This window comes from Natator depressus, chromosome 6 (genome assembly GCF_965152275.1).
Source record: "Natator depressus isolate rNatDep1 chromosome 6, rNatDep2.hap1, whole genome shotgun sequence".
Lineage (NCBI taxonomy): Eukaryota > Metazoa > Chordata > Testudines > Cheloniidae > Natator > Natator depressus.
In genome coordinates this window covers 60,206,068-60,228,681 of record NC_134239.1, presented here as the reverse complement: position 1 = coordinate 60,228,681, position 22,614 = coordinate 60,206,068, and the positions used below count along the sequence as shown (strand labels likewise).

Sequence of the window (22,614 nt, the reverse complement as noted above, 5' to 3'; positions counted from 1 at the left end):
CTGAAGTGATTTTGTGCTGAAGTTCTGTTGGGACATAAGTGGGGGCTAATCAGGCCTATAGTGAGGCTACATGGGAGAACACTTGTACTGGCTGGCATTCTAGCAGCCATTAACAAGAAGGGCAATATCCTTGTGACACAGCCCTCGCTCGAGGTTGGTTGGGGAGCACTGCCCAGTGACATGCTGGGGAGGGAGGGTTGTTAATAGGGGAGCCTGGGCCCTTCCTCTCCACCAGGCTCCAACCCAGGGCCATCAGTGATCTGACAGCTTGGAATTCTTAAGGCAACCCTCCCTGGGCCACTTCCTGTCACCTCCCTGCAATTGTCTTAAGGTCATCATCTGGGGTAAGGCAGCATGAGGGTCATCTGCTCACCACAAGGCACCTCCAGACAGCAGCATGTAGCAAGGTCTTTCTTCCCTCTCAGGCAGAAACTGCCTCCTCCTGTGGTATGGCCCAGCTCAGTCCAAGGGCTTTCCCCTGCTTGGGTAGTCCAAACACAAATAAAGGGGACCAATGAAATCCAGAGTTCATATGAGAGGGAGTGCTTCCCTCTCAAGCTGTCTCTGCAGCAAGCCCTTTCTTCCCTCCCTCAGGGAGAGATATTTGGACAGTTGTTTAGGGAGAGATTCTACCTTCCCTCAGCTCATCTCTTGTGGAGCTGCCAGTATGAGGTGTGCTCTCTTCTTTGGTCTGCCACCACATGAGCTGCTCGCCTGCCTTTTAATTCCTCCTCCAAGTGGTGCATTTGCTACAGATGTGGCAGGGCAGGGCTGTCTGAGCTCAGAATGGTTCCTTAACCCCTTGCTGCTCAGTGTGAGGTTTGTATACCCCGTCACACCTTGCTGAACTCTCTCTTGTTGTTGTAAATAGTTCTCTGTGTCCCCCCATCTCTCACTAGCATTCTAGAAGCGGATAACTCTCAAACAGTCTTCCTCTCCCCTTTGCCAGTAGGGTGGCCGGTACAAAGTCCTTCCCACTCCTCTCACCCAGGCCTTCCCTCCCTTCTCGCATGCGCCAGAACAGGGTGGCTGGCTCTAAGGGACAGACTTGGTGAGAATTACACTTAGATTCTGTTTGCATTTCTTCAGATATATTTTTGAGGCTGTTGGGAATAAGAGGATCCTGACTATCAATCACTGCTCCCTAGCTGATGATGCAGCATATCAGTGTGTGGTTGATGAGGAGAAAAGCTTCACAGAACTATTTGTAAAAGGTGAGTAACTGCCAGCAAGAGAAGCAGATCCACGCTAATACCACTTATTGTTATGTCCTGCTTCTCTACTCTGAAGATATGTGTACGCTACAAAATTAGGTCGATTTTATAGAAGTTGATTTTTAGACATTGATTTTATACAGTCGATGGTGTATGTCCCCACTAAGGGCATTAAATCGGCGGAGTGTGTCCTCACTACTGTGGCTAGCATCGACTCATGGAGCGGTGCACTGTGGGAAGCTATCCCACAGTTCCCACAGTCTCCGCTGCCCATTGGAATTCTGGGTTAAGCTCCCAATGCCTGATGGGGCAAAAACATTGTCGCGGGTGGTTTTGGGTACATGTCATCAGTCTCCCCTCCCTGCCTCCCTCCGTGAAAGCAACTGCAGACAATCATTTCGCACCTTTTTTCCTGGGTTACCCGTGCAGACGGCATAGCATGGCAAGCATGGAGTCCACTCAGCTCACCGCTGCTGTTGTGAGCATTGTAAACACCTCACGCGTTATAGTGCAGTATGTGCAGAACTTGGCTAAGAGATGGCAGCATGAGGACGATTGTGAGGAGGACATGGACACAGACGTTCCTGAAAGCATGGGATGTGGCAATTGGGACATCATGGTGGCAGTGGGGCTGGTTGATACAGTGGAACGCCGATTCTGGGCCCGGCAAACATGCACAGACTGGTGGGATCGCATAGTCTTGCAGGTATGGGATGATTCCCAGTGGCTGCGAAACTTTTGCATGCATAAGGCCACTTTCCTGGAACTCTGTGAGTTGCGTTCCCCCGCCCTGAAGCGTAGGAATACCAAGATGAGAGCTACCCTGACAGTTGAGAAGCGAGTGGCAATAGCCCTGTGGAAGCTTGCAGCGCCTGACTGCTACCGGTCAGTCGGGAATCAATTTGGAGTGGGCAAATCTACTGTGGGGACTGCTGTGATTCAAGGAGCAAATGCAATCACTGACGTTCTGCTATCAAGGGTAGTGATTCTGGGAAATGTGCAGGTCATATTTCCCAGGATGGCTTTGCTGCAATGGGTTTCCCTAACTGTGGTGGGGCGACAGACGGAACGCACATCCTTATCTTGGCACCAGACCACCTTGCCAACCAGTACATAAACCGCAAGGGGTACTTCTCAATGGTGCTGCAAGTACTGGTGGATCACAAGGGACGTTTCACCGACATCAGTGTGGGATGGCCGGGAAAGGTGCATGATGCTTGCATCTTTAGGAACTCTGGGCTGTTTGAGCAGCTGCAAGAAGGGACTTAATTCCCAGACCAGAAAATTACTGTTGGGGATGTTGAAATGCCTTTTGTTATCCTTGGAGACCCAGCCTACCCCTTGCTCCCATGGCTCATGAAGCCATACACAGGCAGCCTGGACAGTAGTAAGGAGCAGTTCAGCTATAGGCTGAGCAAGTGCAGAATGGTAGCAGAATGTGCCTTTGGACGTTTAAAAGCTCGCTGGCGCTGTTTGCTGACTAGGTTAGACCTCAGCGCAACCAATATTCTCATTGTTATTACTGCTTGCTGTGTGCTCCATACTATCTGTGAGAGTAAGGGGGAGACATTTATGGCGGGATGGGAGGTTGAGGCAAATCGCCTGGCATCCAATTTTGAGCAGCCAGACACCAGGGTGATTAGAAGAGCACAGGTAGGCGTGCTGCGCATCAGAGAGGCTTTGAAAACCAGTTTCATGACTGGCCAGGCTACGGTGTGACAGTTGTGTGTGTTTCTCCTTGATGCAAACCCACCCCCTTTGTTGATTTTAATTCCCTGAAAGCCAACCACCTGCCCCCCTTCGATCACAGCTGGCAAAGGAAATAAAGTCACTGTTGTTCTGAAACCATACATTCTTTCTTTATTAATTTTAAAAAAAAGGAAGATAACTGATAAGGTAGCCCGGGGGGTAGGGTGGGATGGGGGAGGAGGGAAGGACAAGGCCACATTGCTTATTGTAGCCACACTACAAATCAAAACTGTTTGAATGACAGCCTTCTGTTGCTTGGGCGATCCTCTGGAGTGGAGTGGCTGGGTGCCCGGAGCCTCCACTGCCCGAGTTCTTGGACGTCTGGGTGAGGAGGATATGGAACTTGGGGAGGAGGGCAGGAGGTTGTACAGTGGATGCAGCAGCAGTCTGTGCTCTTGTTGGCTTTTCTGTAGCTCCACCAGATGCCTGAGCATGTCCGTTTGCTCCCCCATTAGCCTCAGCATTGCATCCTGCCTCTTCTCATCGCACTCACTTAATGCTTTCCTGGACTCTGCCACTGATTGCCTCCATACATTCAGCTGTGCCCTATCAGTGCGGGAGGACTGCATGAGCTCAGAAAACATGTCATCGCGAGTGCGGTTTTTTTCACCTTCTAATCTGTGATAACCTCAGGGACAGAGATGATAGGGGGAGCATAGAAACATTTGCATCTGCAGGGGGATAAAAAGGGAGAGTAAAATTTAAGATGATACATTTCTGAGAACAAAAGGGAGACTTTTTCACAGTGAATTAAGCAATTCACAGCAGACAGCACATGTGTTTTAGGTACACGGTCACATTTTGCCTTTTATATTGAGCGCCTGCCAGTGTGGTGACACATCACACACAGCTGGGCAACAGAATTCGGTTTCCAGGCTGCCATGGTAAGTCAAAGGGTACGTGGGTTTGGCTTCTAACGCCTTCATAACATGTGGGAATGTTTTCAAACTGCAGCGTCCTCCTTTCCCATAGCAAGCAATGCCGGTTGGGTTTGCCATTTAAAAGGAGGGGCTGCGGTTTTCGGGTGGATGTGCAGCCCTCCCCAGAAAACCTTCTGCAAAGGCTTTCAGAGTACCTCCAGGAGAGCTTCATGGAGATGTCCCTGGAGGATTCCCGCTCCATCCCCAGACACGTTAACAGACTTTTCCAGTAGCTGTACTGGCGGCAAATGCATCCCAAGTCTTCAGGGCAAATCAAACATTAAACACTATTGCTTTTAAACCCTGTACTGTAGTTACAAATGTGCACTCACCAGAGCTGCCTTATCCGGCTTCAGGGTTGGGGATCCTGCCTTGGGAGGGTATTGGCTCCAGGGTGATGAAAAGGTCCTGGCTGCCGGGGAGAATGGATTCACCACTTGCCTGCTGTGCATTCTCCTCCTCCTCATCCACAAAATCCTCCTCCATGTTGCGTGAGACTCCCCCCTTGCAGGTGTCCATGGACAGTGGTGGGGTAGTGGTAGAGTACCCCCACAGAATGCCATGCAGCTGATCATAGAAGTGATATGTATGGGGCTCTGACTCAGAGCGACCATTTGCCTCCTTTGACTTTTTGTAGGCTTGCCTGAGCTCCTTGGCTTTCACGCGGCTCTGCTGTGTGTCCCTGTTGTAGCCTCTGTCCATCATGCCCTGTGCGATTTTGGCATATATATTAGCATTTCTTCTTTTTGATCAGAGTTTGGCCTGCACAGATTCTTCTCCCCATACAGCAATCAGATACAGTATCTCCCGTTCGCTCCATGCTGGAGCTCGTTTGCGATTCTGGGGGGACTGCATGGTCACCTGTGCTGCTGAGCTCGCCACGCTGACTGAACAGGAAATGAAATTCAAAAATTCCTCGGGCTTTTCCTGTGTACCTGGCTAGTGCATCGGACTTGAAAGTACTGTCCAGAGTGGTCAAATTGGAGCACTCTGGGATAGCTCCCAGAGGCCAATAACGTCGATTTGTGTCTGCACTACCCCAAATTCGACCCAGCAAGGTCGATTTTAGCGCTATTCCCCTCGCCGGGGAGGAGTACAAAAGTCGATTTTAAGAGCCCTTTAGGTTGACGGCACGGGGTTGCTTGTGTAGATGCATTCATTATAAAATCGACCTAATGCGGCTAAATTCGACCTAACCCTGTAGTGTAGAGCTGATACTAGTTAATCTCACAGAAAAGGACATTCTTAACAACAGAAACAGATTCTATTATTTACTGAACAACAAGGCATTTTTCTTCACAGTTAAATGAAGGCAGCAAGCAAGTTACAAGCTAACATAACACCTGAGTGCATCATAAAAGGGAGACAAAACAAACTTTATGACATATCAGATATTAGGCTATTCCTGCAGAGCATTGTGCTCAGTTTTGGTCATAGTGGGTTAGGGCCAGATGCACACCATGAGCCCTTTCTATCTGGAACTGTTTCTGTATTAACATTCATTCAGGCTTGTTAAAATAAAATTACAGTCCCAACCCCTTCCCCAACCTACCTGCAAAAATGATCAACAATTAAATGGTCAACGCTCATACTGCAAGTGTTATCTTTAGACTTTAGTGTTAACACCCCATGAGATTAGTGGAGGGGGCAGAGCAGGTTACACTTGGTTCACATTTAGAAGACTGTATTTGCAACAAAGAGGACTAGAAATATACTTTACAAATAAAGCTTATCTGGTATATAAGCTAAATATGTTACATAGACTGCACAAATATGTCAAATGGGCCAGGTTTTTAACACCTCTGAATTAGGGTTATGAAGAATATAAATGAGAAATGATTAATCTCTCATTTTTATTCTGTCCCATAATGTAAGAACAGAGGAATCATTAGATAAAATTAATGGTATGAACTGGCATAGCAAATTGTATGCTGTCATATGGTGTGCATTGGTGGGTGCTTTGGAATGGATGAGATTAGTTCACTGCTCCCTAGTTACTGTAGAATGAAAAATGTCTTACCTCAGATCCTGTCCCTTTCCCCCACTACGATGCAAATGAAGTGACAGGGATCTTAGTACTCTTTGTGTTCCATTATCCAGACCCTGTTTAAAGCAGGCTTGTTCATTTCCAGAGCCTCCAATCCTGATCAGCCACCCATTAGAGGACCAGGTGGTGATGGCTGGAGAGAGAGTGGAGTTTGAGTGTGAAGTGTCTGAGGAAGGGGCTGCTGTGAAATGGTAAGTGTAATGTAAGAAAAAAAAAACACCCAGTGCACACTCCTGTGTGGAGGACTCTAGCGCTGACACCATTAGTGTGGTTATATTGTCATGAGTGGCTGGGGCCTGTCCCTGAAGCAATGAGGAGAGGGACAGGGTGGAACCCCACACCCACATGCCTTCAGGGTCAGAAAGAGAGGAACTGAGAATACCCCATCCGCCCACCTAACAGGGCGAGGAGGAGAAGGAGAGAGGCCAGAACAGATCATAAAGTGATAAAACAACAAATGTAAGGGATACTTTATGATGTATCCAGAATTTCTCACTCTATAATTCTAGCATTCTATCAATATACTTGTTTTGGAGTTTTCTATAGAGCCTATTACTTTACGGTCTAAGTGTTGCACAGGTTCATTAGATCTGCATGGCAAGATCCTAATGGACTTAATGGCATCTTCTGCTCTTCTTGTTAAATGGGTTCAGAAGCACTGTTGCCAGTGGTTGGAGGTTTTCTCCCTACACAGGGCACAAGCAAGCACAATGCCTTTGAGGGCTCTATAATAAGTATTAAGAAGTGGTTTCTACATTTCCTTTTGGGAGGTGTAAGCATATGACCCCCCAGCACCAGCCCTAGGTGGCCAGCTAGTGCAGAAGGGGGCTAACTCCCCATTTCATAGCCACCTATCTATGTCCACTCTGGATTGTCTGTAGTACCCCAATGCTCACAGAGCACAAGACCTAGGGTGTTGGCATCTCCTGCACAGATGTGCAGCACAGGGATACAGATTCTGGCCCTTAGAAACCATTATTGATGGTTGATTCTGAGACTAACTCAAACTAGGGCAGAATAGAAAAAGTGGCATAACGCCATCTTCAGGGAATGCGTCAGGAACCCTCAGAGAAGTAGTAGCAGCTCACAGTGTCAGGGACAGGAACTCTCAGGGGAGCAAGGAGTGGTTTCCAAGGCAAAGGAAAATACCTTCAAGGAAGCAGACACTGTCAAAAGGGGAAGGGACTCTCAAGGGAGAAGTCAGCATTCCTCAGGACAAAAGCCTTTCCTCTCCTCTCCTCGTTGTCATCTTCCCTCTGCACAACTCCTCCCCATCAGCCTTCCTCACTGATATTGACTCCTGGCTCTCTCTTTCTGTTCACAATCTCCCCCACTCATCCTTGGAGACTTCACCTTCCATGTTGACGACCCATCCAACCCCTTAGCTCCACATTTCATCACCCTCATGTCTTCATTTGACCTGCAGCCCTGGTTCAATTCTCTCACTCACCAGAAGGACTATTCACTTGACTTGGTCTTCATCAAGCACTGCTCTCTCTCTGATCTCTCTGTTGCTGGGTTCCCCCACTCTGGCCATCACCTGGTCTCTTTCATCCTCACCCAGCAGCCCCCCAACTCACACCCTGTGACTCGGCCTTTCCATGACTTCCAATTGATCAGAACTGATGACTTCTCATCTGCTCGGCCCTCTCCTCCCTGTCCTCTCTTCCATCACTTTGGTTATTGATTCTCTCCATGCATTGCTCTTCTCCATCCTGGACTCTTTAGCCTCTCTCTCCCATTACAAGAGATCCACCCTACCCAACCCAGCCCTGGCTCACCCCCCAACATTCCTTTCCTCCCCTCCTGCTCTTGCACTGCAGAGCAACTCTGGTGGAAAACCTGTGATCAGGCTGACTTCCTCCATTAGAAATTCATTCTCTTCTTTAGTTCTAACATCTTCATAGCTAAACTTTACTTCTCCAACTTAATTGATTCATGCCCTACAATCCCACTTGCCTTTTCACCATCTTTGACTCACTCCTCAAACTCTCCCCTCTTCCTGAGAGAAAACTGACAAAATACGATGTGACCTTCCTCTTTCCCTCATTTCACTTTCCCTTCCTCCTTTCCTCTCCTACAATTCTCTCCTTCCCCCCATTTACAGATGCAGAAGTTTCTCACCTGCTCTCCTCCTCTAACCCATTTCTCTGGCCCAGTAACCCCATCCCATCCCATTTCTTGATCTCTCCCAGGTGCTCACTCTCATCCCCTACCTTACTCTTCTCCTTAACCCCCCACTCTGCTCTGGCTCTTTCCCCTCACCATACGAACATGCTTTATTCTCTCCAATATTAAAATAACCCACCTTGACCCCACTTTCCTCTTCAACTGCCCCAACTCCCTTTTCTCTTTCATTTTAAAGCTCACTGAACATGTTGTTTACAATTGCTTTCTGGAATGCCTCTCCTCCAATTCTGCCCTAGATCATCTCTTATCTAGCTTCCATCCCTTCCACTCAACTGAAAATGATCTTACAGAAGTGTCTAATGACCTCTTCCATAGCCAAAGGTCAGAACTAGTACCCCATCCTCAACTGTTTTGAGCTGTCAGCTGCTTTGATACTGTCACTCATGCTGTTCTTGAAATCTTGTCCCCTCTTGGCTTCTGTGACTCTGTCCTCTTGTAGTTCTCCTTCTATCTCTCTAACTGCTCCTTCAGCGTGTCCTTCAGAAGATCCTCCTCATCCCCCCCACCAACTTTCGGTGGGTGTTCCTCAGGGCTCTGCCCTTGGTCCCTTTCTTTTCTCCCTCTACATTTTATTTCTGAGTAATCTCATCTACAAACCCAAATTCAACTTCCATCTCTATATAGATGATTCTCAGATATACCTCTCTACTCCAGACCCGTCTCCTTCTGTTCAAAATAAAATCTCAGCCTGTCTCTCTGATATCTCCTCATGGCTCTCTAGCCATCAGCTCAAGCTCAGCATGGCTAAAACAGAGATTCTAACGCTCCTCCCTAAATCCTCCCTGCAACCTCCTTTCTCAATTACTCCAAACTGGGGGTGTGATACCTAGCTCGATGAGACATATTCACACTAGTGCTGATTGTTCTAGCACACTAAAAATAGAATGTAGCTGCGGCAGTGCAAGTGGCTAGCTGCCCCAAGTGTGTGCCCATCAGAGATGCTATGTATGTACTTGGCATGGCTACTGCAGCCACGTGCACTGTCGCAGCTAGATTCTATTTTGAGTGAACTATCTTGATCAGGGTTAGCACAAACATGTCTCCTCAAGCTGGGAATCACACTGCCAGCTAGAAGTGCAGACATATCTACTGTGGACAACACCAGCATCTGACCTGTCATTCAGGCCCATAACCTAATGTCATCTTTGACTCAGACCCCTCTTTAGGTCATCACAACCAGTCTATGTCTAAGTTTTGATGATTCTTTCTGACTAAGATCTCTAAGATACCACCTTCCCTGTCCATCCACCCAGCTAAAACTCTCAGCCAGGTTCTCATAATTTTGTTTCTGCAACTTTGATGACATCACCCCCTCTTTGAATCCCTCCACTGGGTTCTTCTCTATGGTATCAAATGTAATTTACTTGTCTTCACTTTCATGGCCTTTCAAGAGCAATCCTCACTCTACCTCTCATCTCTCATTCAGTATTGAAAGGTTGACACCCACCTCTGATTGGCCCGTGAAGCCAGGCTTCCTTGCCCACGTGTTACATTTTCAAACAAGCACCTTCATTCTTCCCATGCTGCCCCTCACACTTGGGAGAAGCTCCCCATGATATCAGCAAATCTAATTTGTTATCTTCCTTGAAGTCTCTCCTCAAAACTCTCCTCTGCTGTGAAGTCTACAAAAAACTTGACAACTGTTAGGCTGCTGATGGGCTGAGACCACTGCTGATAATGCTGACCAGCACTGTCTCATTGTTTCCTTCTACCTCCCGTCCATACGTCTGCATCCCTCTGTTGTTTCTTGTCTTATACTTAGATTGTACGCTCTATTCTGTGTTTGTAGACCTAACACAATGGGGTCCTGGTCTATGACTGGGGCTCCTGGGTGCTGGAATAATATAAATAATAATGCACCTATTCTCTTGACCATGCAGAGTCAATCATTATGCAAATTAGGTTTGTGAGATTGGAACGAGGAGCATTCAGTTCAGGGAGCCCAGCATGCTCAGCATTTTGGTTTACAGGAAGCTGGAATGCTAATCATGCTTGGAGAGGACACTGGGCAATTCTGACATACCAGTTCTTACATGTTGTCCTCACTTAGTTTCTTTTTCATATGGAATCCTCTCATGCTTGTTAACAGCTGCCGGCACAAGGCTGTAAGCATTTCCCATAATGCCCAAGTCATTCCTGGAGAGTGCTATCTTCCATCTGCCCTCTCCAAGGAAGGAACTGAGAATTTAAATAGACCCCCGCCCCAGAGCTGGCTAGAGTGTATAAATTACTCTGTTAAAAATACATGCGTGTGCACACACATTGTTGTGTAGTGTCCACTTACAGATACATGGTGACAAGGCATGGGGGGGAGGGAGAGGGGGCATTGATCTCTGTCCCTCCCGGAATACCATGCAATTGCTACTCTCTGATACTGTGCTTCAGAACCACTCCCCAAAACAGACCCACCACACGGCCTTGATATCTGTGGAATGTGCATTTTATCAGACAAGGGAAAAGGTGCAGCTGTCTTTGCCTAATAGGGAGTAAGCAGTCAGATAGAGATCTCTCAAATACACAGTAACTGAGTTTGAGCAGTTAGGAATACAATATATAACATTTCAATGTCTTTTTTCACCATTTCAGAGACTCAATAAATGCCCCTTTTGTCAACACCTGGACTAAAGGGATAAATGTCATCACCTGGGAAAAATATCAAATGCCATATGGTTACTTTAGGGAGCTGTTTAAGTAGTTTAGGCCCTGCAACAGGGCACTGCGCCTTGGGACACATGTGCATATCCCAGTGTTCTGTTACAGCCTTTGGGCCCTTTAAAACTGGGAACTGTAATCACAGGTACATTAATAGGAGCAAGTATGTGACCTATAGGAAGACAGGTATAAGACTTCCTGATTCTTAGGAAGGGTCAGCAGAGGCCACCGGTCAGTGTTGGCCTAGTGCGGGGCTCTCCATGGTAGTTGGAAAGGGTTACTAAAGGGGAAGTATGTGTGTTCTCCCTCACCAGCTGGCTGAAGCTGCAAACGCCTCAGGTGGTTATTAGCCAGTTATATAAGTTAATTTATTCTGACTTTAAGTTTGTGTTTTGGAAATAAAGCAGTCCCTGAGAAAAGGAATGTAATGAGATTTGTAGCTGGGGTGTATTTTTTCATCCCTGGCTGGTGAATGTGCACACTGGTTGATAGGCCTAAAGTGAAAACAGCTGTACTAACTGCCGTAATAACAGTTCTGTCTGTGTTCTTATATGGCCTCCATGACTGTTGTATCTGAGCATGTTACAAACATTAATGAATGTATTCCCACAGTATGCCTGAAAAGTATGGAAGTGTCCTTATCCCCACTTTTACAGAAGGGGGACTGAGGTGCAGCAAGATTAACCATTAATGGAGGAAGACTGTAGCACAGCTGAGAATGGAGCCCAAACCTTGTGAGGCCTAGTCTAGTGTCTTAATTGTACTGTCATCCTTTTCTCTCTTTTCCCCGCTCCAGTCAGCAATGACTACATTTGTACTTCAGATGTGGTTTTGTTTGTTTTTTTTGGTGGTAGCATACTGTTGCAAAACTAACTGAAAAGTCTGGAGGTTCCCTCTTGAGGTTTGTAGTTTCCATTGTTCCACTGATTGTCTGTAAAGCCCTATGCAGATAATATAATTTTATATGGCATCAGCAGTGTGCTAGCCACTTAACTAAATAAATGAAAGTAATAATGCAAAATATCCACTACTCCCTCAAAGAAAATTAAAAACAAAAACCACAATAGCAGTACTTAATGCAGACAAAAAATAAGGCCAGATTCTACTATTCTTCTTCACGCTAATCCCTTATTCCTCAACTAGTCTTGTTTAAGACACTACTCAATGCACGTAACTTAGGGTATGTCTACACTTAAAGCTCGAGGAGAAATAACTGTACTAGCTCTGATGGAGCTAGAGTGCTAAAAACAGTGTGTAGCTGCGGTGGTGTGAGCAGCAGAGTTGCTTCAAGTACATACCTAGAATTTTAGATGGATACGTACTTGGGGTGACTAGCCCCTCATGCCACGGTGGCTACACTCTATTGTTAGCATGCAAGCTCAATCAAAGCTACCATGGGCATGCTGCTGTCTACTTGAGCTGGAAAGTACACCTTCCAGCTCAAAGTGTAGACATATCCTAAATCTGTTCTCCATTGTTTAGGCCCTGATCCTGCAAATGACTTGATTCCAGCAGCTTCCTTCAGTGGTGCTCCACACGGGAACAACAAAGATGTGCCTGCACATATCTCTTTGCAGAATAGGAGTTCTACTGCTTTAGTCCTCCCGCAGCTGGCACTACAGTTTGTTACCAAACAAACACATTCACTAATCTGAGCTCTTGTATTCTGGTACTGGGGCACAGTTAAGGAAACAAAAAAACAGCAAGGAATTTCTAAGTCCATTAAAAGCACAAGAGAAAGAAATACATTTTTGCCAAATGAACAAGTGCAAACCCCAAAAGGAAAGAAATGTGAATATACAATTTGTAACAGCACTATCTTAATAAAATAAAAACATGTAAAATGAATTAAGAATATTTGCAGAAATTTCAGGCTACTTATTATAAAATCTTTGTTATTTGTAAATTAAATAGTAGGGTTGTCGATTAATCGCAGTTAACTCACGTGATTAACTCAAAAAAATTAACAGTGATTAAAAAAATGAATCACCAGTAATCGAACGGTTAAACATTAGAATACCAACTGAAATTTATTGAATTGAAATTTATTAAATATTTTTGGATGTTTTTCACTTTATATTATTATTTTTATTACAAATATTTGCACTGTAAAAATGATAAACAAAAGAAATAGTATTTTTAATTCACCTCATACAATACCGTAATGCAATCTCTTTATCGTGAAAGTGAAACTTACAAATGTAGATTTTTTTTTTGTTACGTAACTGCACTCAAAACCAAAACAATATAAAACTTTAGAGTCTACAAGTCCACTCAGTCCCACTTCTTGTTCAGCCAATCACTAAGACAAACAAGTTTGTTTACATTTACGGGAGATAATGCTGCCCACTTCTTATTCACAATGTCACCTGAAAGTGAGAACAGGCGTCCACATGGCACTTTTGTAGCCGGCATTGCAAGGTATTTATGTGCCAGATATGATAAAACATACATATGCCCCTTCATGCTTTGGCCACCCTTCCAGAGGACATGCTTCCATGCTGATGACGCTAATTAAAAAATAATGCGTTAATTAAATTTGTGACTAAACTCCTTGGAGAAGAATAGTATGTCTCCTGCTCTGTTTTACCCACATTCTGCCATGTATTTAATATTACAGCAGTCTCAGATGATGACCCAGCACATGTTGTTCGTTTTAAGAACATTTTCACTGCAGATTTGACAAAACACAAAGAAGGTAGCAATGTGAAATTTCTAAATATAGCTACAGCACTTGACCCAAGGTTTAAGAATCTGAAGTGCCTTCCAAAATATGAGAGGGATGAGATGTAAAGCATGCTTTTAGAAGTCTTAAAAGAACACTCCAGTGTGGAAACTACAGAACCCGAACCACCGAAAAAGCAAATCAACCTTCTGCTGGTGGCATCTGATTCAGATGATGAAAGTGAACATGCATTGGTCTGCACTCCTTTGGATCATTATCGAGCAGAACCCCTCATTATTATGGACCCATGTCCTCTAGAATGGTGGTTGAAGCATGAAGGGACATATGAATCTTTAACACATCTGGCATGTAAATATCTTGTGATGCTGGCTACAACCGTGCCATGTGAACATCTGTTCTCACTTTCAGGTGACATTGTAAACAAGAAGCGGACAGCATTATCTCCTGCAAATGTAAACAAACTTGTTTGTTTGAGTGACTGACTGAACAAGGAGTAGGACTGAGTGGACTTGTAGGCTCTAAAGTTTTACATTGTTTTATTTTTGAATTCAGTTTTTTGTACATAATTCTACAATTATTTGTTCAACTTTCATGATAAAGAGATTGTATTCCAGTACTTGTATGAGATGAATTGAAATGTACTATTTCTTTAGTTTTTTATAGCACAAATATTTGTAATAAAAAATAAATATAAAGTGAGTACTGTACACTTTGTGGTCTGTGTTGTAATTGAAATCAATATATTTGAAAATATAGAAAACATCCAAAAATATTTAAATAAATGGTATTTATTATTAACACTGTGATGAATAGCAATAAATTTTTTTAATCACTTGACAGCCCTACTAAATAGGGAAGAGTTTTTACAAAAGCTTTATGCCAATGACTTGCTGTGTGACCTTGATCAAGTAGGTTAACTGCTCTGTGCTTCAGTTTCCCCATATGGAAACTGGGAATTATAATAATTACATACACTCCCAGGGAGCGTTGTGAGGCTCAGTAATGTTTGTAAAATACATGGAGATCCTTGGACAAACAGGGTGGGAAAAGTCCAGAGTAACTCCCCTCTTCATGTAAATCCCTCCTAAAATCTCACTTCTTCTGTGATGCCCACAAGTTATGAGTTCATAATAAGTAAATAGTAATTAATAACAACAGTTAAAATGAACCTTAATCAATTTAATCTTCTGGATTTTCCACTGAGTTCTGTCTTCTCTATGTCAGTCTTTTAGACAATAAGTTCACTGGGGGAAAGGATTGTATTTATCATTGCCTCCTGTATAACATTCAACACATTGTCAGGGTTAAGTATATAACAAAAATAATAATTAACCCTCTTGTACTAGGAATCAGAATTTCAGTACAAATGAACTGTCAGCAAGTAGTGGTGTCAGCGCTGTGCCTTTTGGTACTGTGTGAAATGCGCAGTCTTTTGCCACTTAGGTCACCATCAATCCAGCACTGCTGTCCTGTGCCCCCAACCCTCCATATCATGCAGTTGACTTTTATCCTGCCCCAGAAGGGAGAGAGTGAAGCAGAAAGCAGAGTGACAATACTGTTTGGTACTGCAGGGAAAAGGATGGAAATGAGCTGAAACGGGAAGAGACATTCAAGTACCGGTTCAAGAAGGATGGGAAAAAGCATTACCTGATCATGAATGAGTCAACCAAGGAGGACAGCGGGCACTACACCGTGAAGACCAATGGTGGGGAGTCAGTTGCTGAACTGATCATACAAGGTAAGTGTGACGTTCTGTACCTTGTGGGAACACCCTACATCCCCCATGTTCATCCTTATAATATGATGCTGTGGTATCTAACGCAAAGTTTGTCATGTTGGGTGTCTTTGGAAGGCTCATGATGTACTGATCATTGTTGTTATGGTAATGTTATAGTGTTCGTTATAGGTTGTTATTTCATGTATATAGTTATGAGGCTGAAAATGTGTCCTCATGGCTTAAAGCAAGCCCAGGCAAAAACTCTCCAAGAGCAGGGGGACAATTCACACCACATCAGGGCATGTATGGGACAAACCCAGCACAGCCTCACAGGAACAGAGGACACTGGCCTAGGCAACAAGAAAGAATCTGTTGGACTTTCAAGTGAGTCACCCCCCTTTCTTTGGTCTGTTTGGGACTGCGATGAAGTAATGCTCACCTGACTCTGAAGGGGGGGCAAAGCCAAGAGGGAAGAACGAACACAATAAAAGGGAGAGACGTTTGCCATACTCTTGCTCTCACTTCCACCTCCATCTACAGACATCACCACCAAGCGACTGAAGTGCTGATCAAAGGGGAGAGCCTGGCTGAAGGGCAACCAGCCAGCCTGTGGTGAGAAACATCTAAGTTTATAAGGGCACTGAAAGTGTAAAGATCAGCTTAGAATGTGTTTTGCTTTTATTTCATTTGACCAAATCCGACTTGTTATGCTTTGATTTATAATCACTTAAAATCTATTTGTTTATTCTATCTGAAGCAGTGTGTTTGGTTTGAAGCATGTCAGAGACTCCCCTTGGGATAACAAGCCTGGTACATATCAATTTCTTCGTTAAATTGACGAACTCATATAAGCTTGCAGCGTCCAGCGGGCATAACTGGAAACTGAAAGACAGAGGTTCCTAGGGTTGTGTCTGGGACTGGAGATATTGGCTAGTGTCATTTGGTTGCACAATCCAAGGAGCAGCTTACATGCCAGAGGCTGTGCGTGAACTGCCCAGGAGTGGGGGTTCTCACAGCACAGCAAGGTAAGGCTGGCTCCTAGAGTCGAGGACTGGAGTGACCTAGCAGATCATCGGTCCAGATAACACCAGGGGAATGTCACAGTAAGTTACAGGCAATGCCAGATAATCAGGGAGGTTGAAATGTGCAAGAGGGCTTTAGGTAACCTTCTCCATAACAGGATGAGAAGGTTAGTCCTTATGCCTGGAGAAAAATTAAACTATAGCTGGGGAAATGACCAGAGGCCTCAAGGAGACAGAAGATTGTTAGATCTGTGTGCCAGATGTAATAGATATCCTGACTGCAACAGGTGCCTGGCTACCAGTCCTGTTAAATCCTGCGTACTGTGGATTTCTCTTCACATTTCACCTCTCAACAAACAGCATCCTCAGCCCTGGCTCCCTCTCTTCTTTAATAGCAACATCAACATTTTACTGTACAAACCAACCTTTGACCTGCTGATGTTTGTGTTGCTTCCTCCCACAACTCACAACTCTAGAGAAGAAGCTGGAAGTGTACCAGAGTATTGCAGATCTGACAGTGAGGGCACGGGACCAGGCAGTCTTCAAGTGCGAAGTCTCTGATGAGAATGTGAAAGGAATCTGGTTGAAAAATGGGAAGGAGGTGATCCCAGATGAGAGGATAAAGATCTCTCATATTGGCAGGTGAGCCCTGCTTCAGAAAGCTTGGACAAGATTGGGTATGACACTAAAGTCCTCTCTGGATAGTGATGAGGAAATTAATATAAGCCAAGTTCCTGTTCTGGCTTCAGCTAACCAGAGGAAGTTGGAACCTTCCTGAGCACAATGAACATGTAGCCATTCCTCCCTTCTGTGATCTGCCTGGTTGTGTGCACCACATGTACAGTACTGGCATGTATGCTATTCTGCAGGTGTGCGTATAGTATGTTGGTCTACATCTGAACAATGGAGCATCAGCCCAGATTCTCAGCCTTTACTCTGCCTTTCATTTTTGGGGGGATTTAAATTGCTTAGAGACCACACTGATGGTCACTTTAGAATAGACATAATCAAATAGATTGATACATTAGATAAGGATAGACAGATATCAGTACCGAGAAGTAAGTCTGTGTTAATTTACTATAGTTTTTCCTATATATAGCAGGGGTCTCAAACATGCGGCTCACGGGGTTATTTTCTGCGGCCCGCCAGCTCTCTGCAGCTCCTCCGCGCCCCCCCCCCCCGAGTTTACCTAGAGCGGCTCCAGTCCTGCACGCACCAGGGGCAGGGCAGGCTCCCTGCCTGCCTGCCCTGCCCCCGCGCTGCTCCAGGAAGTGGCCAGAACCTAGGGGAGTGGGGGGGGGCACAGGGATCTGTGTGTTGCCCAGGCCGCTCCTACAGGTACCTCCCCCGACGCTCCCATTGGCCGCCCTGCCCCCGGTGCGCGCCAGGCTGGACCTGCCCCCCGAACCCCTCCTGCAGCCGAACCCCCTGCTGCACACTGCATCCCGACCCCCTGCCCTAAGCCCCCTGCCGCACCCCTCCTGACACCCCAACCCCCTTCCCTGAGCCCCCTGCCGAACCCCACATCCCTCCTGCATCCCGACCCCCTGCCCTGAGCCCCCTGCCACACTCTGCACCCTGCCCTGAACCCCCTGCCCACACCCCACACCCTGAGCCCCCTGCCGCACCCCACATCCCTCCTGCACCCTGACCCCCTGCCCTGAGCCCCCTGCTGTACCCCACATCCCTCTTGCACCCCAACCCCCTGCCATGAGCCCCCTGCCACACCCTGCACCCTGACCCCCTGCCCTGAGCCCCCTGCCGTACCCCACATCCTGACCCCCTGCCCCACCCTGCACCCCAACCCCCTGCCCTGAGCCCCCTGCCACACCCCACACCCCTCCTGCACCCCAAGCCCCTGCCCTGAGCCCCCTGCCACACCCTGCACCCCTCCTGCACCCCCTGGGGGCAGGGAGGGGGGCGGAGCTGGGGTGGGGATTTCGGGGAAGGGGTTGGAATGCGGGCAGGGAAGGGGTGGGAAGAGCAGGGCAGGGGCGGGGCCTCATGGAAGGGGTGAAGTAGGGGGGTGGTCAGTGGTGCGGCCCTTGGGCCAATATACTAGTCCTCATGTGGCCCTCGTGGTCATTTGAGTTTGAGACCCCTGATATATAGTATATACTCATACACACACACATTTAGATGAGTAAAATTTTCTAAATTGCCTAAAATTACTTAAGGTCCTAAGTCTACTGAAAGTTAATGGGACTTAGGCTCCCAAAGGATTGTTTTGATGTGCTGTCTGCTGAGTTTACAAGGAGGGGGATGGTGAACTAGCCTGCACTTTTTTTGCCATAGTGTTGCTTGAGTTTACAATATCCTTGAGAGGAAACTGGTTCTGTTTGCCCTAGCATGTTGATTTGATACTGGGAAGTTTATTAATGGCTTGCTGTGTGCTGCAACCTGAATGCCCTCATTCTCTGTAGCAGTGTACCTCCTGACTAAAGTTAAGAGAGTCACATGCTTGTGTATATTTTTCAGAATCCATAAGCTAACTATTGACGATGTAACCCCAGAAGACGAGGCTGACTATTCTTTTGTCCCTGAAGGATTTGCTTACAACCTTTCTGCCAAACTCAGATTTTTGGGTGAGTGTTGTGGAATCTGGTTCCTAATATGTAATGGGAATACCATGGGCCTTCCAAAGAAGGAATTATCCATATATAAGCACTATAGGGAACTGTGGGACCAAATCATTTAATTGATTATACCAGGAAGTTGTATGGCGATTTCCCTTCCTGATGTATGAACATGGCACATGTATTTTGTATTGTTATAGAGCTTACAGTGTGCTAGGCACTTTAATACATAGGAAGAAATGGCCTCTGCCCAAAAGAACTGACAGTCTAAGGCCCAATCCTGCAAACATTTACATATATGAATAACTATTCATGTGAGTAATCCTACAGATGTCAGTGACTTGGATCATCCCATTTAGATCCTTGCACATAGATCCTTTACAGCAGTGGCTCTCAACCTTTTCAGACTACTGTACCCCTTTCAGGAGTCTGATTTGTCTTGCGTACCCTCAAGTTTCACCTCACCTAAAATCTAGTTGCTTACAAAATCAGACATAAAAATACGTAAGTGTCACAGCACACAATTACTGAAAAATTGCTTACTTTCTCATTTTTACCATATAATTATAAAATAAATAATTTGGAATATAAATATTGTACTTATATTTCAGTGTATAGTCTATAGAGCAGCATAAACCAGTCACTGTCTTTTTGAAATTTTGGTTTGTACTGACTTCACTTGTGCTTTTTATGTAGCCTGTTGTAAAACTAGGCAAATATCTAGATGAGTTGATGTACCCCCTGGAAGACCTCTCCGTAACCCCAGGGGTGCACGTACCCCTGGTTGAGAACCACTACTATATGGACAGGAGTTGGGGGTAGGGTAGTCTCCTCCACTGCACTGTCCTTCCTTTCTCCAGACCTCCAGAAAGGCCCCTCTGTGCATCTACCCTGGGAGACAGAGTGGAGTCTGGGTAGCCCATCAGATCTCACAGAGATTCCTCAGAAAAGATAATACAGTCCAATGCTGTATTACGTTTTTCAGTAGGGCTCAACTGATGGATCCCATAAGCTGGGGATCCCATAAGACTCCAGCCAGGGAAAACCCTGGCAGTGTGGCTTCAATAGACTCCGGGGTGAGGAAGAACTGAACCCAGTGTGGAGACACAGGCCCTCCAAGCAGATGGCTCTGGCCTTCAACAGACCCTACTAGGATCCATCAGGTTTGGACCAAGCCCTGCAACCTCTTCTGTGTGAGGGGGATCCCACCTAAACACAGGTGCAGGGAGATATTCCCCCGCCCCTGTAGATATTTCCACCCCCAGAGCACCTTTCCGTGTGGGTTATGCTGGGAGGTTTTCTTCTTAATGTATGTGTAAAGTGCTTCAGGTGGCACGTGACCAGGATTCATCACCAAATTTGGTCTACTGATTGGATCGCAAAGAGGGGAAGGGATAGAAACAAACAAAGTGATTAGGCTGAGGACTGGCACATGATATGTTCATTCCTTTTAATATACATGTAAAATAGTTCCAAAATGCCCATAGCCACTCTTAGTTTCTCTTGTTTCTCTTTCAACCATTGCTTATTTACAATCTCTATGTATTTTTAACCCTTGCATATACTATTGCTATTATTTTGTTTTTATCCTAAACATTTTCCAAACTTTTTTTAAAAGTTGCTTATTTTCTATTTTTATTTTTCTATATTGTTTTCTTGTCATTTTATATGGGTCTGATCCTGCAAATGCTTACAGACTATAGCTTTGATCCTGCAAAAACTTATTCATGGGGTTACATTTACTTATGCACGCAGTCCCAGAGACTTCTATGGGTCTATGCATGAGTACAGTTAAATATGTGTGTGTTTGCAGGATTGTGGGTTTAAATCACTGCCAATAGGATTACACATGGGAGCAAAGTTATTCACTTGAAAAAGTCTTTGCAAGCCCTATTCTATTTTTTGTATTATTTTCTTCTTGTTTTACCAAGCCAGTTTCTAAAATACTATATATTCACCCATTGATTTACATCCACTGAGAGATTATTTAGTGTATTATTGTTTTAAAATTATTTTTGGTCTACTGATTATATGAAATTTAGCTATTTTCAGATCCATTTTTTTTCCCTTTCCAGAGATCAAGATTGATTTTGTGCCAAGACAAGGTAAAAACAATGTTCATTATTGGAACATGTGAGTAACATCTGAACAAGTCATCTTGCATGCTTTTCAGTAGCAGAACCTCTTCAATTTTTAACGTAATATCTGAGAAATGCCTCCTGTTTCCTGCAAAGCATTCAAACCACGTTGAAAAATATTTTATTTTCTCCACTTTCGCTACAGAACCCCCCAAAATCCATCTGGACTGCATGGGTCAAGCAGCCCCTGACACTATTGTTGTGGTGGCTGGGAACAAACTTAGACTGGACGTTCCCATATCAGGAGATCCAATACCCACGGTCATCTGGCAGAAAGTAAACAAGGTAATGTGTAGTCTGACAGTGTGGCTAAGGCAAACAGGTCATACCAAGGAACTTCTTCTCTTTTTCACATATGATTTGAATTTCCAATTCTTACCTAAAAAACTTTTCCATATCCCTTCAAATGTAGAGTTTCTAAACAAAGACATTTCTAAAACAGTGGCAAGGCAGCACCTGGTGATTTAGTTGATTTTGCTGTAGTCTTCTTGAACAGTGTTCTTTTTCTAAAGTGTTTATTTTCAGCACGGAGAAAACAAAAGGAAGGCAGTGGATGTGTATGGTAGCCTTTCTGCCCTTCTTTCTCTACTGCACATCAGCATAGTATCTGCATGCCTAGGGAGAGGGCTGCCATCACTAGATTACTGTCTTCTCACATCACAGGAAACAAGTAAGCCCTGGTCATCAGCCCTCCCCACCACCTATGCCTCACAGGAAGGAAATGTTCTAGAGTCTCTCCTTTCCCATCCCGAGTTCTTTTGGTCAGTTTGTGACAAATGGTACTTTCAATATCCTACTGAATGTCTTAGAAGCAGACTCATCTATACCAGCAGCCATTTCTGTTGGGCATTCTGCCAATTTAGACTTTGTGAATTTAGAGGATACCTGCTATTTTACCTGGTTGTTGGAGTAATTGCAGAAGGACAAAATAGAGGAGTATAAAGTAATACTGCGCCAATGGTACTTACTCCTTTTATGGTATTTGCTGAACTTTTTAGACCTTTCAATCTCTCTTCTTTAAGAGTGAAATGCTACTTCTTACTGCCAGATAAATGTTCCTTTTTTTTGCTGATAGCAAAAGGCTGACCTCTTGTGGCAGTCATGTCTGGTAAGAATTTCATTTTGAGATCTGCCTCTAAACATGAATGCAGTAAAGACTCTGCCTCCAGTTCACTCATATTCCCACCACCCACTCCTAAATAAATCATAATGTTTTCCTTTGCAACCCAGAATTAGGAAATTTCCTTCAATGACAAGATGGAGAGGGAATTCAATCTTCTGAAATATTATCTTCTGATCATCAGTCCACAAAAAAATCCAGAAAACAGTTCCTAGAATAACTTTGCCTCTAAAAACATATGCAGACTTCATTATTATTTAAAATTAAAATTATTAATATTATCCCACAGAGGAAGCTAAGACCCAAACCAGTCTTACCCCTTCCCCCAGCTCCAGAACGGGGCAGCGAAGAGGTCCCATTCCTTCCCCGGGAATAGTAGAGCCCATACAGCCCCACCCTCCCCCCTCAAGCCAAATGAGTTTGTGGAAAAAAATCTTCTGGGAGGGATTACCCAAAAAGTTTTCAAGAACAGAGTAAATCAGCTGCAGCAGGCAACTTTGGATGAGATATAAGACATGAGTAAATAAGTAAGGAAGACCATGAAGGACCATGAGGACAAGAAATTGAACTTGATGCAAAGGAA

General features: G+C 45.0%; 1 protein-coding gene across 2 annotated transcripts in view; it reads left to right on the top strand.

Moving 5' to 3' along the window:
* MYBPC3 (myosin binding protein C3) overlaps positions 1-22,614 on the top strand; it is a 137,075-nt gene that overhangs the window by 44,777 nt on the left and 69,684 nt on the right. For both annotated transcript variants that reach the window (XM_074955459.1, XM_074955460.1), the window contains exons 13-19: positions 1,090-1,214; positions 6,016-6,121; positions 15,030-15,196; positions 16,674-16,839; positions 18,676-18,782; positions 20,849-20,878; positions 21,057-21,196. In XM_074955459.1, coding sequence (XP_074811560.1) covers positions 1,090-1,214; positions 6,016-6,121; positions 15,030-15,196; positions 16,674-16,839; positions 18,676-18,782; positions 20,849-20,878; positions 21,057-21,196 — 841 coding nt within the window. The remainder of the gene's footprint in view (positions 1-1,089; positions 1,215-6,015; positions 6,122-15,029; positions 15,197-16,673; positions 16,840-18,675; positions 18,783-20,848; positions 20,879-21,056; positions 21,197-22,614) is intronic.